The 14,653-nt window shown below is 36.0% G+C and overlaps 1 protein-coding gene across 14 annotated transcripts in view; it reads left to right on the plus strand.

The window, feature by feature from the left end:
* Positions 1 to 14,653, plus strand: part of LOC123556063 (unconventional myosin-XVI-like) — a 150,462-nt gene that overhangs the window by 112,171 nt on the left and 23,638 nt on the right. For all 14 annotated transcript variants that reach the window (XR_008371733.1, XR_008371734.1, XM_053548323.1 and 11 more), the window contains 3 exons: positions 4,882 to 4,929; positions 9,220 to 9,323; positions 12,646 to 12,768. Coding sequence is in view for 12 of the 14 variants with exons in the window: in XM_053548323.1 (XP_053404298.1) it covers positions 4,882 to 4,929; positions 9,220 to 9,323; positions 12,646 to 12,768 (275 nt within the window). In the remaining 2 variants the exon portion in view is untranslated. The remainder of the gene's footprint in view (positions 1 to 4,881; positions 4,930 to 9,219; positions 9,324 to 12,645; positions 12,769 to 14,653) is intronic.

Here is a 14,653-nt window from a genome sequence, read left to right on the forward strand (position 1 = left end):
CAATGGCAGGTAAATACGTGTTGTTTTTTGTGCAGGAATAGTGTTTTAAGGTGAGTTTGTAAAATGAAATTTTCCTGTAGGTAGGGTGGTTTTAAATAGGTTAAAACTCTTTTCAACATAATTTCTTATAGTAGTCGAGGCTTAGTTATTAAACCTGTTTCATTTCCAGGTTTTTTACCACATCTTTTCTTCCAAGTCAATGAAACTTCCGAACTGAGATATAATTCAGAAGTCTTCTACAATTCTCATGGGAATGCTTTGTTAAAAAATGTTCTTGAAATCAGACTGGCGTTTAGTTATAGTTTTGCAGAACTGACAACATTGGTGTTGAGCCTTCTGAATAGAACTCACAAATTGGATTAGTTTTGTGTGTAAAACACTTAATTCCCAATCAAAAGAAGTTTGTGCGCTGCTTTTAGAACAGAACTGACCAACATGGGGAAGCCTTATGAATGGTCTCTCAATATTTAATTATAGTTGTGTACTCCAATTATATTCTGAATGAAACTCACAGCACTAGGTTGGTACCAGCCTCCTACTGTCTAAACTGGCCATTGTGTTGTAGGTTAACTGATTTCTTTTTTTTGTACATATCAAGATGATCCTGCAAATAATTCTTTTTCTTTCAAAAAAGTAAACAAAAAAAAAAATAAACCTTTTAACTTAATTATACCTCAGGTCTTACCACCCAGGCTTCTACCCTTTGCTTAATATAGATAGGAGTTTAAGCAGAACAAATATTCCTAGCAGTTACAGTTTGTTGACCTCAACTATCCTTCTATAACATTCTTTAACCAGTAACTCTACTGAATAATTTTTTTTCCTTTGGTCAAGAGAACTAAGTTAACAGAATTTCAGTAGCCCATTTTGAATGTTTAGAATTTGGTCTTTTAAATTTAATTTTGATGCACGAACCCCAAGAATAATTATCCAGACCTATTACAAACTGCCGAAATATACCTTAGAACTCTGAGGAAGTAAAAAAGTTTTTAACCCTTCCTACTGGCGCAAAAGATTTGCTTGCGACCAGTGAGACCAAGACACCTCCACATTCCGTGAGCTGCGATGCATGTTCGCTATTCAGTTAGTAAATTTTCATGAACACCCCTTTGAATAATAAATGGTATTGTCCAAATTGAATGGTAAACCTCCCATTTAGAAAATTTTGCAGGCTAAAGGTTTAAAATCATCCCTCATTGTGATGGATGTTTGTAATTAAACAAAAGGTATCCCAAGTTATTTGTCATATTAATTGATACTGAATATATAGAAGAAGTCCACACTTCACAGAGAAATAGTCCTTTTTTAATTTTCTACCACCTGTATGGTTAGTGGTTGTTTTGAGCTGGAATTTATAGACGGTTTAATGACTATTCAGGCAGAATATTGAAAAATTTGAAGTTTTAACAGAAAGTTGATTGGAGTTGATAAAATAACTCCTGCTGTTCTTCTTTATTAAGTTAAGTAAATTCTTGATAAAAAACAATGTAAAGACTTCCTAAAACAATTGGTCTTGTATTGTGCCTTCTATGAATACTATAAATAATGTAGGAATTCAATAAGCTAAAAGAATTAAGATTTCTGTATATTACTCTGCAGGATTACTATTCACCTGTTCTCGAAACTATGGTAACCATGTAATTATGTAAAATATTGAAAAAGTATATATATAATACTGGGTGTGATATATATACAGTAGATGGTGTCAGAATAAATGGTCAGTTTGCAGAATAATTGGATTTATTTATTGATATTTTATATTGGACTTGACAACAATTTGGGTAATAAATTACAAGAAAGATTGTTTCAGTACTAAATTGTGGGAGTCCTCCTACTACCATAATAAGTTTGCATTTAGAAGAACAATTCCATTAATGAATACCTAGTAACATTAAAAGGTGACATCTTCATAATATTTTTAAATTCCTCATATGAGTACTGCCTTGAAATAAGTTTCATAATTGTGTGAAATGCCTTTCATAATGTGGTGTAAATTCCTTATATGCATGTATGCCTTTAATTGAGTGTAAAATTTCTTCATTTGCAGTGTAAATGGGGTTTCTTATTTTGGAGGTGTAAATTCCTTCATATTCTTCATAATGTGTTGTAAAATTCTGTCAAGTGTGGTAAAATGTCTTCACAAATTTGGTTCATTCTTCATATGGGTACATGCCTATTCATAACGTTTAAGGTTTCATGATGATGTACATCCTATAATGTTTACAAAATATTGCATGCTTCATGTTGTACTATGCCTTCATAATGAAGTGTTGAGTCCTTCATATTATAGTGACTATGCATTTATCATATGTGGGTCTGCTCATACTTTAAGTGCCTTTTATGATAGGTGTACCTGTCTTTCGCAGTGATGTACCTATTTATTCGATGTACATGCTGAGCCCATTTGAAATTTCTCAGGGAAATTTTAAGTGTTCGATTATTGTATGATCAGTTATTAAGTAATTAAATATTAGCTGCAAATTCAAGAGGAAAAATGAGTTAACATATATTTCATTCATGGACTTTTTTACATGGCTCATTTAAACAGTAAATGCAATTTTATCTTTTATTACCATTTCAAAGGAACTGTCAAATACATGTCTTTCTGAGAAAAAAAAGGTTATTTTTTCTGAACAATTTCAAAAAAGCTAGTTTTTCATTGAAGCTTCTGTTCACCGATATATCTTGTTCATTAAGATTTACACACCGGCACTACTTTCTTGTACCTACAAGTAGCCAAATAACAGCTTATCTGACATCTACTATCTTATCTTCTCCTAATTTCCTAAACCACAGGAGGCAGGTAACCCAGTGCTTATGATGCGGATCACTGATGATTATTTTTTGTAGGAGATCATTTTTATCTTTTAAGATGCATTTGGAACACTTGATCTGCCATTAAAAATAGGATTTTTTTATGTTAAAATGACCATAAAAAGAATATTACTTAAAAGATTCGTAGGATTATTCTGATGACACATTCTGTTTAAAGGGGACTTGTGCTCTTGGAAAAATAGTTGTTTTATCCCGGAATAACTTGAAAATTGTGATTTTTCCCAGATTCCAAGAAATCTTTTTTTTTAAACTTCTAGACAGTAAAATGTTTGTATCATAAGTTTTTTACCATTGGCATACCTATACATCGCTAATGGTGTTTGTTTATACATCTACTGATTAAATTAATTTGTATTGTACAATACGTAAAAAATATTCGTTGAATTATCAAATGTAACAAAACCAAAAAAATCAACGAATACCATATTTATATGAATTAGTGATTGAAATATTTTTTCACATTCATTCAATTTCAGCATTAAACAACGGACTGTCAAAGCGCTAAAAGCTAGCAAAAAATATACAGAAGTTCTTTTACGATACTATAGAAAAAGGGAAAAATAGATAGCAAATCATTTATATCTACTAATCTGTAAAATTAAAGGTATACATGTTAATACACAAGTGAACATACATTAAATTTCTTCTTCTCACTTGAAACCATAAAAATAGCCCTACTCCATGCTTTCAGAGACAGACAGCTGTTTGAAGTATATATGCACATGACAGTGCTACCCATGCCTTTATAGAAAACTGTTCTAAATTGCACACTGACAGCGCTATCCTGCCTATAGCAGACAGACACTGTATTGTGATATTCACATGACAGTGCTTTCTCCATGCCTTTATAAGACAGAAAGCTGTTTTGTGAAATATTGTGCATCTCCATGCCTTTTTGAGACAGAAAGCTGTTTTGTGAAATATTGTGCATCTCCATGCCTTTATAGAGACAGGAAGCTGTTATGTGAAATATTGTGCATCTCCATGCCTTTATAGAGACAGAAAGCTGTTTTGTGAAATATTGTGCATCTCCATGCCTTTTTGAGACAGAAAGCTGTTTTGTGAAATATTGTGCATCTCCATGCCTTTTTGAGACAGAAAGCTGTTTTGTGAAATATTGTGCATCTCCATGCCTTTTTGAGACAGAAAGCTGTTTTGTGAAAGATTGTGCATCTCCATGCCTTTATAGAGACAGAAAGCTGTTTTGTGAAATATTGTGCATCTCCATGCCTTTTTGGGACAGAAAGCTGTTTTGTGAAATACTGTGCATCTCCATGCCTTTTTGAGACAGAAAGCTGTTTTGTGAAATATTGTGCATCTCCATGCCTTTTTGGGACAGAAAGCTGTTTTGTGAAATATTGCGCATCTCCATGCCTTTATAGAGACAGAAAGCTGTTTTGTGAAATATTGTGCATCTCCATGTCTTTTTGGGACAGAAAGCTGTTTTGTGAAATATTGTGCATCTCCATGCCTTTTTGGGACAGAAAGCAGTTTTGTGAAATATTGTGCATCTCCATGCCTTTTTGGGACAGAAAGCTGTTTTGTGAAATATTGTGCATCTCCATGCCTTTTTGGGACAGAAAGCTTTTTTTGTGAAATATTGTGCATCTCCGTGCCTTTATAGAGACAGAAAGCTGTTTTGTGAAATATTGCACAATCATGCACAGTGCTATCTCCATGCCTTTTTGAGACAGAAAGTTAATTGTTTTTTAAACACAAGAGGAGGTTTTGTCATAAAACTTAACATAAATACAATCTTAGGAAATGGTGTTTCTCATAGACACAAAAAACAAATATCTGAATTATCTGGATGAAATGATTGCAGGAATAGCACCTATATAAAGTGGTTATTACGTGTGTCTGGAAACTGGTTTTGTTTAGATACTGGTTCCGCAAACTAGCACAGTATTCTTTACTGTTTTGAATGAAATATTCTGCGATCTGTGTGTACTTACTCTATGCCAAGTAATGTTGTTATTACGCAGTTTGTGTAAATAATATGTTGAAAATGATTAATTACAATTGTGTATCTTTTTCTGCTTTCAGGTGATACTTCAAACGATTCCACAATGGATATTAGCATAGATAACATAGGTATGGCATATAAATATTTATAGTATAGTGTCATAAGAACAGAACTGCTCTCAGTATATTCCACTGGCTGACAGTGTATTCTGTAAACATTTGTCAACAAATTGTCATCATCTGCCATGACAGTATTGCAGGTTTTTTATGCCCCCAAAGGGAGGCATATAGTTTTTGAACCGTCTGTCTGTCTGTCGGTCTGTCCGCAATTTTCGTGTCCGGTCCATATCTTTGTCATCGATGGATGGATTTTCAAATAACTTGGCATGAATGTGTACCACAGTAAGACGACGTGCAGTGCGCAAGACCCAGGTCCGTAGCTCAAAGGTCAAGGTCACACTTAAACGTTAAAGGATAGTGCATTGATGGGCGTGTCCGGTCCATATCTTTGTCATCGATGGATGGATTTTCAAATAACTTGGCATGAATGTGTACCACAGTAAGACGACGTGCAGTGCGCAAGACCCAGGTCCGTAGCTCAAAGGTCAAGGTCACACTTAGACGTTAAAGGATAGTGCATTGATGGGCGTGTCCGGTCCATATCTTTGTCATCGATGGATGGATTTTCAAATAACTTGGCATGAATGTGTACCACAGTAAGACGACGTGCAGTGCGCAAGACCCAGGTCCGTAGCTCAAAGGTCAAGGTCACACTTAGACGTTAAAGATCATTTTTCATGATAGTGCATTGATGGGCATGTCCGGTCCATATCTTTGTCATTCATGCATGGATTTTAAAATAACTATGCATGAATGTGTGACACAGTAAGACGATGTGTCGCGCGCAAGACCCAGCTCCGTAGGTCAAAGGTCCTAAACTCTAACATCGGCCATAACTATTCATTCAAAGTGCCATCGGGGGCATGTGTCATCCTACGGAGACAGCTCTTGTTTTTACCTATTTTATAAAAAAGTTTTAGAATCTCTGAGTTTTTTAGTCTTATGTGTTGAACTTACATAACACCCAAATTTTGAAAGGGAAAATTGGCTGCAACAAGATTTTGGTTGATTTTTCATTAAATATTACAGTACAGAGGGTGGTAATAGGAACTTTTTAAATTATCAGAATATCTTGTTAATGCCTCCCTTTGCTCATTGTTGGTCTGTCTGTTGGTCTGAGTAAACCATTTGGTTTCCAATCAATTACTAGGGAATTCTTGATCTTAGAATGGTCAGACTTATTAGAATGATTGCTTTATTGCTTATAGTCAAATGATAACCCCTGTACTTTCTGAGGTCAGTAGATCAAACGTCAAGGTCACTTTAATATCGAAAATGATTTCCTCTCTAAAACTAAATACCAAACTAGGTCTACAGTTGTCAAACTTCATAGGATGATTGCTTGTGATCAGTAGATGACCCTTATTGTTTTGAGTATCAGTAGGCCAAAGGACAAGGTCAGTTATCTCAAGAATGAAAGCAAATTCACTCTATAAGAACTTTTTGACCAACTTTTGTCAAATTTCATAAGATGATTGCATGTGGTCGTTAGATGACCCCTATCTTTTTGCGGGTCAATAGATCAAGGTCACAATGACCTCAAGACTTAAACTAGTTTTAATAGGGATCAGTTTGTCAAAGGTCAAGGTCACAAGGTCTTTGAGATTGAAAATGTTTTCTACTCTATAAATAAAGAATGCTCTGACCTGCAGTCATCAAACTTCATAGAATGATTTCTTGTGGTCAGTAGATGACTCCTATAGATTGGGAGTTCTAAAGATCAAAGGCCAAGGTCACAGTAACCTAGAAACAGAAAATTTCATCAAACTTTAAAAGAGAATTGACGGTGGTCAGTAGAATGATTGCCTCTGGTTAGGGGAGATGCCTTCTATTGTTTTGGGGGCACAGTAATCTTGAGATTGAAAACAGACTGATCAGTTCCTTGAGAAAGCTTGGGCCTATGGTTGTCTGTCTTTGTAGGCTGGTTACCTGTATTCAATAGATGAGCTTATTGTTTTGAGGTCATTTGGTCAAAGGTGACGACACTCAAAATTACATACTCAGTTGCATCCATCAAGCCATCATGGGGGCATAATGTGTTGTTCAAAAAGCTTAGTTTAATAATATCTTATTTTAACTATTTCAAACAGCTCTAGTTTTTAGATTTGAATTTTTGTCTTAAAGTGATTTTGATGAGGTTGTTTTCCATTGTATTTAATTCAGCTATTTTTGACAATGGTTTGTTTAAAATGTTGAATTTGGACTTTATTTATGAACCAGTTGTTATAAAACTTTCAGTATATCTTAAATAACACATATACAATACCATGTAAATGTTTTGCTAAATTTCAATTTTTGTTTTTGAAATTGTAATTTTACCTGATTTTTACATTGAGAAAAGTACTGTTTTTGGCCATAAAGTTGATACTATTAAAAATATTTTTAAATTGCAAAAATCTGAGGTCTTTAGAATGATACATAGTTAATATCTTGGCCTTGTCTATGGCCCTGAAGCTAAGAAGATTTTTGTTATTATTCTATGAGATGTAAACTGCAATGTGGGCTATTGATAAAGGAAGTTTCTGTTGCAAATGTTGCAGCACTATCTTAGATCAGAAACACATGTAAATGCAACATGCACTATTCATTAGTATACTGTATATCATGTATGTATAGTGGTGTTACTTGAGAAATCATTTTACACTCACTCACAAGCTCATATGTAATTAATCTCCAAGGATTAACTGCAGAAGTTGCTATGCTACATTTAGATATGCTTGATTGTTTCACAAATAATATTGTTAATATTTCTACAAATATGCTGTAGCTTGTGCAATAATAGAAAAAGAAATAAATATACACAGCCTTAGTGGTTTTGAAAATGTAAATAACTTGATATATTCAGAAGATATTATATACCTTAGTTATAACTGCTACCTTCAGCTTACTTGAATTCTGGCACTTTGGATGTAATTCTTAAAGTTAACAGTCTTCTTACATATGCCACAAATGCATATGGCAAATAAGTAGCTTTGCATACCTTTTTGGCATCCATCTCCAAAAATTAAATAAATCTGATAATTTTAAAATATATCTGATTGTTTTATTAGTGATACAAATGATGTTGTTCCTTATGTTATGAATTAATCAGTGTTTTATTATATACAGACAAACTTCAAGCTCCATATAATTTATCATGACAAAGAAAATGTATATAGGATCCCATGAAAATTACTGTACTAAGACTCTGCTTGTGTTTAAGAAGCTTTCTTTTAAATGTCCCTTTATCCAAATTATTATTAGTTTTCATCATGGTCATTTAAAGGACATTCAGTGTCTCAGGTCAGTGCTACTGGGACATAATAGTCAAAGGATCTACTTTGTTAGAATTATAAATTCTGAAGTAAAAACTTTTGTCCTTTGGAATTCAAGATATGGTAGTCAATAGGTTATTGTCTATGATGGAATGAGGGTGACAGTGATTTTGTTTTGTTTTACTATTATTTAAGAAATGTTTGTAAAGAACAGATTTGTGTTTAACATAAAGGAGAAAAGTTGTAAACAATAAGTGACGGGCGTATACATTAGTCAATACAACAGACAACAGACTTTGAATACCTATGGAAATGCTTGGCAGGCTCCCAAATATTCTCATAGTAAATTTGCCATGAGGTAATAGCTTGTGTTTTTGAAACAATCAAGGTGGAAATGTGTTCAGTTTCTTAGAAAACTTAGCAGAAATAGAAATTCTTAAATGATGAGAAATGAAAACATTCCAAGGCTTACCAAAAATAGACCCAAAAAATGAATTGCTCTAAATAAAATACTTTGTATTTGATCATTTTGTGTCACCGTGGGTACGTAACACTAAAAGGCCATGGTGAATACTTACCATCTGCAGAAGTCACTCCACGTCATTGTAAAAAGCCCTGGGGTTAGTTATTAATCCCATCCAGTTCCTACACAAAAAGGAAAAAAAGACACCTCCAATACCTTATAGACTGTATTTTTGAAGCATAAACAAATTGTAATTACTGTTAAATCATTAATATTTGTGGGTGACTAATTTACTGGATTTCATGGTTTAGTCAGTCCACGAAATTTAATCCCAACAAACAAATAAAATTCCCATTACGAACAAGTAAAATTCCCATTGCGAAAAAGTAGAATTCCCATTCATTTTATGTTCAAAAGTTGAAATCCATGAATTCATGCCATTTTGATCAAAACCACAAAATTTTATGCCCACAAAATTAAATGAGTTTACAGTAATTGAAATGTATGTATGCCAGTCTTATACTCCATATCTGTACTGATGTAATGTTCAATTTATATAAATATGTTCCACTATATCGACAGATCTCAATGATGTACCGGGATATACTCCAATCACAAGAAGTACACCAGTCTGGAAAAGAGACATGATTGAAAAGAAAAACCAGGAGAAAATACAAGAATATATTGTAAGATACTTCACATTGGTTTTTTTTTCAAATGAACACTAGAAAATGATGTTGTTCTTTCACCTAAAAAAGTTTTGTGGGCCTAGTTTTGAAATTTTCATTAAATTATATTGTTTGTGTGCTTGCTTTGGGTTCTGTGTTGTAACAGTATCTCAGTTGTGTAACTGTGGGCAGTGAACCTAACCGGGTTCCTGGATTCTGTACCAGTACTAACTTCCCCATATGAATGAGAGGAGGACAAGAAATGATTTAAGACGGGGTGTCATTTTATCAATCTTCATGGAGAATATACACCTCATTCAGGAGTCGAATTCATGACCCCCACAATCCATGTCTGTGCTCTTGCTAAATCTGTGGACCTCGACTGAAATTATGTCTCCCCCCCTCTGGGGGAGACATTGTTTTTGCCCTGTCCGTCCGTCCATCCGTCCGTACGTCACGCTTCATTTCCGAGCAATAACTGGAGAACCATTTGACCTAGAACCTTCGAACTTGATAGGGTTGTAGGGCTGCTAAAGTAGATGACCCCTATTGTTTTTGGGGTCACTCTGTCACAGGTCAAGGTCACAGGGGCCTGAACATTGAAAACCATTTCCGATCAATAACTAGGGAACCACTTAACCCAGAATGTTGAAACTTAATAGGATAATTGGTCATGAAGAGTAGGTGACCCCTATTGATTTTGGGGTCACTCGGTCAAAGGTCAAGGTCACAGGGGCCTGAACATTGAAATCCATTTCCGATCAATAACTAGAGAACCACTGGACCCAGAATGTTGAAACTTCATAGGATGATTGGTCATGAAGAGTAGATGACCCCTATTGATTTTGGGGTCACTTGGTCAAAGGTCACAAGGGCCTGAACATTGAAAACCATTTCTGATCAATAACTAGAGAACCACTTGACCCAGTATGTTGAAACTTCATAGGATGATTTGTCATGAAGAATAGATGACCCCTATTGTTTTTGGGGTCACTCCGTCAAAGGTCAAGGTCACAGGGGCCTGAACATTGAAAACCATTTCCGATCAATAACTAGAGAACCACTTGACCCAAAATGTTGAAACTTCATAGGATGATTGGTCATGTAGTGTAGATGACCCCTATTATTTTTGGGGTCACTCCATTAAAGGTCAAGGTCACAGGGGCCTGAACATTGAAAACCATTTCTAATCAATAACTTGAGTACCACTTGACCCAGAATGTTGAAACTTCATAGAATGATTGTACATGCAAAGTAGATGACCCCTATTGATTTTGGGGTCATTCTGTTAAAGGTCAAGGTCACAGGGGCCTGAACATTGAAAAACATTTCCAGTCAATAACTTAAGAACAACATGACCCAGAATGTTGAAACTTTATAGGATGATTGGTCATGCAGAGTAGATGACCCCTATCAATTTTGGGATCACTCTGTCAAAGGTCAAGGTCACAGGGACCTGAACATGGAAAACCGTTTCCTATCAAAAACTTGAGAACCTCTTGACCCAGAATGTTAAAACTTTATAGGATAATTGGACATGCAGAGTAAATGACCCCAATTAATTTTGGGGTCACTCTATTAAAGGTCAAGGTCACACGGGCCTGAACATGGAAAACAATTTCCGGTCAGTAACTTGAGAACCACTCAACCCAGAATGTTGAAACTTCATAGGATGATTGCTCATGCAGAGAAGATGACCCCTATCGATTTTGGGGTCACTCCATTAAAGGTCAAGGTCACAGGGGCCTGAACATTGATAACCATTTCCGATCAGTAACTTGAGAACCTCGTGATCCATAATGTTGAAACTTCATAGGATAATTGAACATGCAGAGTAGATGACCCCTATTGATTTTTGGGTCAGTCTATTAAAGGTCAAGGTCACAGGGGCCTGGTCATGTGAAATAATTTCCGGAAAATAACTTGAGAACCACTTGACCTAGGATGTTGAAACTAAATAGGATGATTGGACATGCAGAGTAGATGACCCCTATTTATTTTGGGGTCACTTGATCAAAAGTCAAGGTCACAGGAGCCTGAACAGTGACTTGAGAACCACTAGGCCAAGAGTGTTGAAACTTAGCAGGATGACTGGACATGCCAAGTAGATGATCCCTATTGCAGCCAACCATCAGTGTCTCTTTGACTTTTGCTCCTGACCCCTACTAACTTCTTGCCTATACCACTTTGCATTAGGGGAGACATGCGCTTTTTTGCAAAAGCATATTCTAGTTTTCCTTGAATTAGAACAATTGGATGGGCCTGGACTGAAAGTTTTTAGTTCTTTATACTCATCTGTAAGTCAGTTGTAATCCTACAACTCAGCAGTACATCTGTACACCGATGGCTTAATTTGTTAAATTAACCATTAATGTTTTTGATTACACCACAAAAGTTAAATGGTAGTATTGTTAAGTGTAAAATTATTATTACATTATAAGTATTTACAGTTCTTACTTTGTTTCTTTTGAGTTCTTTTGTAGAAAAACAAAGATTCTAGGGCAGACACACACGGGCTGCTACTAACATTTAGGTCAGGTTAATGTAAATGAGGATAAAGTAAAAGTTAAGTACCCCTGAAAGCATTGAACACACCAAATGCATCTGGAGCCAAACCGCACAAATTAAGCCACACCCCACACACCAAGTCAAACCAACACAAGCCAAACCCCACAAACCAAGCCACCCACAAACTGACTGCAAAGTAGAAAGAAGTTACACTGTGCTTTAATATAATATTTAATATACCCTTTAAAGGTGAACATAGAGCTTTTGTGCAACCATATTTCAAGAACAGTTAAAACCAAGTATACCTTGCCCTCAGTAATTTGCAGGTATCTGTTTACAGCTGGGTCAGTTGAGGCAATCGCGATAAAGTGCTTTGCCCGAGGACACACTGCAATGTCCGGAATCTAACCCCAGGCACACACCGCAAATGGAACCACTGCATTGCGCATATCCATACTCAGAAGTCTATGACTGAATGCTTTTGAAAGGTCTTAAGAACTGTTTTAGCTGTGTTGAAAAGGAAAATGATGCAAAGTGGCTATGAAAAAGATGATAATAACTTCTACAATATTTTTATGTGTGAAAAAATATTATGTCATGCACAAATAAAAATTTTTGTCTGTTGACTGCCAGAAGGTGCTATCAGCCTTCTTATTTCATGTGCTGATGACACCTTCTGGCAGTCAACAGACGAATTATAATAAATAATAAACAGTAACCCAGCAAATAACTAATAAAATGAAAAGATATGATAAGACAGTACAAGAGCTGAATTGGAAAAGGAATATCTTTGCCTTTCTATAACTTCAGATTTATGTATTTTTTTTTCTAGGAAGAAAAACGAAGAGAGAAAGAAGAGGCAGAGAAATGGAAGAATGTGCCAGCATGGAAGAGAAAGTTGATGATGGAGAAACAGAAAGAACAATCACAGAAATCAAAAGAGGAACGGGAAAAGGTGGGTTTTGAACAAAGTTTCGTTGGCAGATTGTGGCCAGTTGTCATTGACTGTAGGAGCCTCCATGGCCTAGTGGTTATGTTCACTTACTTTGAATCACTTGCCTAGATGGGTTGGAAACCTTTAGGGGTGTAAAATTATTTCGTATGAGGAACCGTTCTCACTATTTACACAGTTTTGGTGGTTCTACCTAGATGCCTGTCTATTCCTGAAATAATACCCAACAGGGCACATTGTAGTCTTCTTCCACCATCAGAAGCTTTAATAGTTGCCATATGAATAAAATTTTCAACATTGGTTATTGGCTGAAATGATACGGGTGGTTTGGTATCAACAGCTTTGAAATTGATATAAATTTCATAATTATTAAGAAGCTGTGCATTTGATAAAACTGAAAATGCAGTGGAAAAGTTATCTGCTTCAAATAGATGTTTGATATGAAATGCAAATTGTCAGAATTATAGTGAAAAATGCATGATTTATGTGTGAAATACTCAGTTAGTTGTTTGGAACCCATAAATAGGTGTCTTCTAATTTGCAACTTGTCTAATTATGTCTCCCCCATAAAATGGGGAGACATATTGGTTTTGCCTTTGCCGTCCGTCCGTCCGCATTAAGCTTGTATGGCTTTCACAGGTCAAACTGCTGGCCGGATTTCGACGAAACTTCTCAGGAGTGATCAGTACCAACCCTAGTTGTGCATATCACCGGCACATTCCGCTTCGCTGCACAAAATGGCCACCAGAGCTAAAAATAGAACAATTTTGTCCGGCTTTCATAGGTCAAACTGCAGGCTGGAGTTCAACGAAACTTCACAGGAGTGATCAGTACCAACCTTTATTGTGCATGTCGCCGGCATGTTCCGCTTCGCTGCACAAAATGGCCGTCAGAGCTAAAACTAGAAAAATCTTGTCCGGCTTCCACAAGTCGAACTGCTGGCAAGATTTCAACGAAACTTCACAGAAGTGATCAGTACCAAGCCTAGTTGTGCATATCGCCAGCATGTTCCCTTCACTGCACAAAATGGCCTCCAGAGCTAAAAATAAAAAAATCTTGTCGGGCTTTCACAGGTCAAACTGCTGGCTGGATTTCTATGAAACTTCACAGAAGTGATCAGTACCAAGCCTAGTTGTGCATATCGCTTGCATGTTCTGCTTTGTTGCACAAAATGGCTACCAGAGCTAAAAATAGAAAAATCTTGTCCGGCTTTCACAGGTCAAACTGCTGGCTGGATTTTGACAAAACTTCACAGGAGTGATCAGTACCAAGTCTAGTTTTGCATATTACCAACACATTCCTCTTCACTGCACAAAATGGCTGCCAGAGCTAAAAATAGAAAAATGTTGTCTGGCTTCCACAGGTCAAACTGCTAGCTGGATTTCGATGAAACTTCACAGGAGTGATCAGTTCCAAGCTTAGTTGTGCATATGGCTGGCACGTTCTGCTTCACTGCAAAAAATGGCCATCAGAGCTCTGCTGCACAAAATGGCTGCCAGAGCTAAAGGTATACATGGGGAGACATATGTTTTTGTGACAAAAACTTTTCTAGTTTATCATTTTGAAATATTAATAACAAATGATTTTATTCAGTATATTTGTGGTGACATATTTGGTTCAGACTTGTCAGTTGCAGCTGTTATGTGTGATTCAACTGTTTTCTATATATACCAGACTAAGCAGGATTTCATGATGGATAGAAGCATGGTTTTGTGCATTGCATGTGGCAATCCCTACTCGGTGTCCTCATCTGAGTCTCTAATCCAAAGAGTGTTTAACTTGACTAATTGACTGTTGCAAGCCTGCTTTTTAGCTCGACTATTCAAAGAATAGGGGAGCTATCCTTCTCGCCCCGGCGTCGGCGTGAGCGTGAGCGTCACACAAATGT

This window comes from Mercenaria mercenaria, chromosome 7 (assembly GCF_021730395.1).
Source record: "Mercenaria mercenaria strain notata chromosome 7, MADL_Memer_1, whole genome shotgun sequence".
In the NCBI taxonomy this organism is placed as follows: domain Eukaryota; kingdom Metazoa; phylum Mollusca; class Bivalvia; order Venerida; family Veneridae; genus Mercenaria; species Mercenaria mercenaria.